We start from the raw sequence: 3,720 nt of genomic DNA on the forward strand, positions 1-3,720 counted from the left end.
GCGCCGGAGCCATGCTGAGCCACGGCCCGGCCACGGCAGGAGCGGCCCCGGTGTTCGGCCCTTGCTGTCGGTGCTGCCCTGGGGCTGCGCGCGGGGCCCTAAAATCACAGACGCGGGGAAGCACGTGCTAGGCCCATCGCAGGGCCAGGAAGGGTTAACTGACCTCGGTGAGCTCAGCTTGGGGCCAGTAAATAGAGCAGCTCTTGGCCCCGGGGAGTGTTTGGGACCGGCTGGGCGGTGTGGCTGAGCCGGCTGGGGCAGTCCAGGTCTGGAAAGCACCAGCATGGCTGAGCTGTGCTGCAGGGCATGGCACAGGTGAGCTGGACATGGGGCCTGGCCCACAGCACCAGAGCAGCCCAGCATGGGTCTTGGCCAGCCCAGCCCTTCCAAGGGACACGGGCATGGGGAATGCCCAGGACTGGGGCTTTCCATGGGGCTGAGGGTGGCCCCCAACATCTGCTGCCAAGCATCCCTGTTCCAACTGCTCCATCTGCTGCAGAGCATCCTTTTCCCCAGATCCTGCCCTCAGATCCCAGCAGGTTTTGACCCCTCTCCTCCTCCCTTCTGGCTGTCCCAGCCTTCTCCAGCCACACTACTTGTTCCCTTGGCTGTGACCAGGGTGTGCGGGCCCTGTTGTTGGCACGCCACCACATCCCATGCAGGGACCCGTGGCCTGGAGCACCACCCAGGCCTCTGTCTGCATTTCAGCAGTGCCATCAGCACCAGCATGGGCTTGGTGGGTGCCAATGGACCTGCACGGGCACGGCAGCCCCATGCTTACTCACTGAGGGGGCAGGACCAGAGGAGAGATCTGCAAGAGCTTAAGCCCATGGTCAAACCACACCTTTAAGCTCTTCCAGCTACTCAGTTCTGCCTCAAGACCAAAATCCTTTCAGGACCTGCATGGGACCAAGCTGGAAATTTCAGGCAGCTGCAGTGCTCGGCCACGGTCCAGCTGCTCATGCACTGTCCCAGGAAGCCCCTTCCCACTGGCCACACTCATCCCACCCGTGCCCACACCAGGGTACCAACCACTGGGCACTGTGGGGTCCATGGCCCCCTGGTCCTTGCTCTGCTGCTCCAGGTGCACCAGGGCAGGATGGTGTCCCCAAGCCCTGCTGTCTGCAGTGCCCCTGGTCCAGGCCCGGCTGGATGGGAGCCCATAGCATGGTGATGCTTAATTAGCAGGCAGGGAGTGGAGCAGGGCGGCATCGCACGCACAGCTTGGAGCCACTCAGTCATCCCAAAGGCATCCGCCCCACAGGGAGGAGCGCCCCAGCCCAGCATGTAAAAGCAGCCCCGCACGGCCGGCTGCCCCGTCGCCTCCGAGCCTCCTCCGCTCCCACTCCTCCTCACCGCCCGGCACGGCTGCAGCGTCATGGCAGGGCACGGCGCCAGCCTGCTCCTGCTCCTGGGTCTCATGCCAGGTAGGCGCTGGTAGATCCTTGCATTTGGACCTGCTCCTGTGGTGATGCTGGCGAGGATGGAGGGGTCTCTGCCCAGCTGCGGGGCACCTCAGTGTGCTGGATGGACTCCATGGTCAGCAGAGAACCTGCAGCCAAGGCTGGTCCTGCCTGGACACCCACCTGTGTTGGCCACAGCTGGGCAGGTGGCATTGAGCCCACCGATGCAGCTTCATGGGACCCATCAGATGCCAGTCCTGATGGGTGCTCCCACCCATTGGGACACCCTGTGGGGTGACCAACCCTGGCATATGGTCCTTGCCCCATCTCTGCTCCCCACAGGGTGCACTGGGGAGTAGGTCTGGGGTGTCCCTGCGCTCCTCAGCTAGTGCAATGGGTGCTGTTCTTTCCCCCAGCTCTCCTCCTGGCCGTCAGGATCAATGGCAAAGGCCGGGAGGTGCTGTACCTTGCCAAGGGAGACTCAGTGAAGCTGGGCTGCCCCTACGTCCTCGAACCTGAAGACAACGGTCCCCAGGGTGTGGGCATTGAATGGATCCAGATCACGCCTGAGCGGCCTGGCCCGGAGAAAGTGGTGAGTGTCACTTGTTCTGGCAGCTGCCACCCCACCATGCAGGCAGGGCAGGCAGGGCAGGGGTGGACCAAATGAAGCCCAGTCAAGCAGGCAGGGACAGGCAGGACAAGGTCTGGCAGGGCAGGGAAGGCCCTGGAAGAGAAAGCAGGGCTTGGAAGGACCAGGCAAAGCCCAGCAGAGCAGACAGGGCAGGCAGGGCAAGCAGGCACTGGGCAGGGCATTTCTCTTCCCAGCCAGCAGCCCTGGAATCCCCCCCTGCCCAGTCTCCCCGCTTTCTCCCCGCAGTTCCTGTCCTACCAGGACCACCACGTCAACTATGGCAGTGGCTCAGGGCTGCAGGACCGGGTGGCCTTCGTGCAGAATGACCCCAGCCAGTACGACGCCTCCATCCGCCTGGCTGACCTGCAAGTCTCCGACACCGGCACCTACCAGTGTCGGGTGAAGAAAAACACCGTGGCGGTGCATGAGGTCATTGTCACTGTGGAAGGTAAGCCCACATCCCCTCCATGTCCCCCTCCTGGGCAGGGCTGGTGGCCCCTGGTGGTCCTGGTACTGATGATGTTTGTCTCCTCACAGAGAAGCCAGCTTCCCCTCAGTGCTGGGCCGAGGGGGAGGTGATCGAGGGGAACAGCGTGGTGCTGCGGTGCTACAGTCAGGGGGGAGCCTCCCCCCTTGCCTACCAGTGGGCCAAGCTGGCCAGCGGCTATGGCGGAGGACGCCTGCCCTTCGGTACCATCCAAGGTGGGTACTGGTGGAGCTGGGGGGCTCTGCTGGGGGTGGGTGGAGTGTCCTTTTCTGTGGGTGCCCACAACACTATGCAACCATGTTCGTGTCTGTGTGTGCCTGTGTCTGAGGGTGTGGGTGCCAGTGGGGCAGCACTGGGGCTGACAGGACCACCTCTTGCCCCTGCAGGACGGGCTCCTGGCGACCTGATCATCCGTAGCCTGACGGAGGTGCACGCAGGTGTCTACCAGTGCCGCGTCACCAACCGTGTGGGCTACTCCACCTGTCAGATCAACCTCACACTTGTGCCAAGTAAGTGTCACTGTGGGGGGCCCGTGCAGGCAGGGTGCTGCCGGGGGCTGGCTCTGTGTGCCAGGCTGGCACCGGGGGCATGGTGACCAGTGGGCAGCCAGCGGGGAGGCTGGCGGTGACAGAGTGTACTACCGTGGCAGGAGAAAAGAAGGTGGGCATCATCGTGGGCTCCATCCTGGGCTCCCTGCTGCTCCTCAGTCTGCTCGGGCTCCTCATCTGGGCACTGATCTGCCGCTACCGACAGAAGGAGTCCCAGCGGGCCTGCAGCGACTGCCGGTGAGGGGCCAGGGGCATGGGATGGGCACGGAGCCAGCAGGCACTGGCAGGTGCCACTGGGGACTGATGGGCACCCAAGGGTACTGCTGGGTACCACTGGATGCCAGCAGGAACGGATGGCCACCACAGGTCACCTCTGGGTATCACCAGACAGTGATGGGGACTAGTGGGCACCAATGGGTGCTGAGAGATGCCAGGAAGTGCCAGCTGCCAGTGGCACTCCATGAGCACTGGTGGGTGCCATCAGGTACCAGTGGAGGCCACTGGGCACCAAGAGGTGCCAGTGGTGCCACTGGGCACCGCTGAACATTGGCGGGCACTGATGAGTGCCACCGGGCACTGCTGGGCACTGACGGGTGCTGCCGCGCTCCCCTCTGCCCGCAGGAGCAGCACTGGCGGGATCATGAAGCGTGA

The 3,720-nt window shown here is 64.0% G+C and overlaps 2 protein-coding genes across 2 annotated transcripts in view; both read left to right on the forward strand.

The window, feature by feature from the left end:
- Window positions 1–1,378: 1,378 nt before the first annotated feature.
- Window positions 1,379–3,310, forward strand: VSIG8 (V-set and immunoglobulin domain containing 8). The gene is made up of 6 exons (XM_009997367.1): window positions 1,379–1,427; window positions 1,820–1,995; window positions 2,281–2,482; window positions 2,572–2,736; window positions 2,908–3,030; window positions 3,171–3,310. The coding sequence occupies exons 1-6, from the start codon at window positions 1,379–1,381 to the stop codon at window positions 3,308–3,310; spliced, it is 855 nt and encodes a 284-aa protein (XP_009995669.1).
- Window positions 3,311–3,422: 112 nt separating this feature from the next.
- CFAP126 (cilia and flagella associated protein 126) overlaps window positions 3,423–3,720 on the forward strand; it is a 2,441-nt gene continuing 2,143 nt past the window's right edge. Inside the window, exon 1 of the mRNA XM_009997368.1 lies at window positions 3,423–3,446. Coding sequence (XP_009995670.1) covers window positions 3,423–3,446 — 24 coding nt within the window. The remainder of the gene's footprint in view (window positions 3,447–3,720) is intronic.

Source organism: Chaetura pelagica, unplaced genomic scaffold (assembly GCF_000747805.2).
Source record: "Chaetura pelagica isolate M959 unplaced genomic scaffold, ChaPel_1.0 scaffold1105, whole genome shotgun sequence".
In the NCBI taxonomy this organism is placed as follows: domain Eukaryota; kingdom Metazoa; phylum Chordata; class Aves; order Apodiformes; family Apodidae; genus Chaetura; species Chaetura pelagica.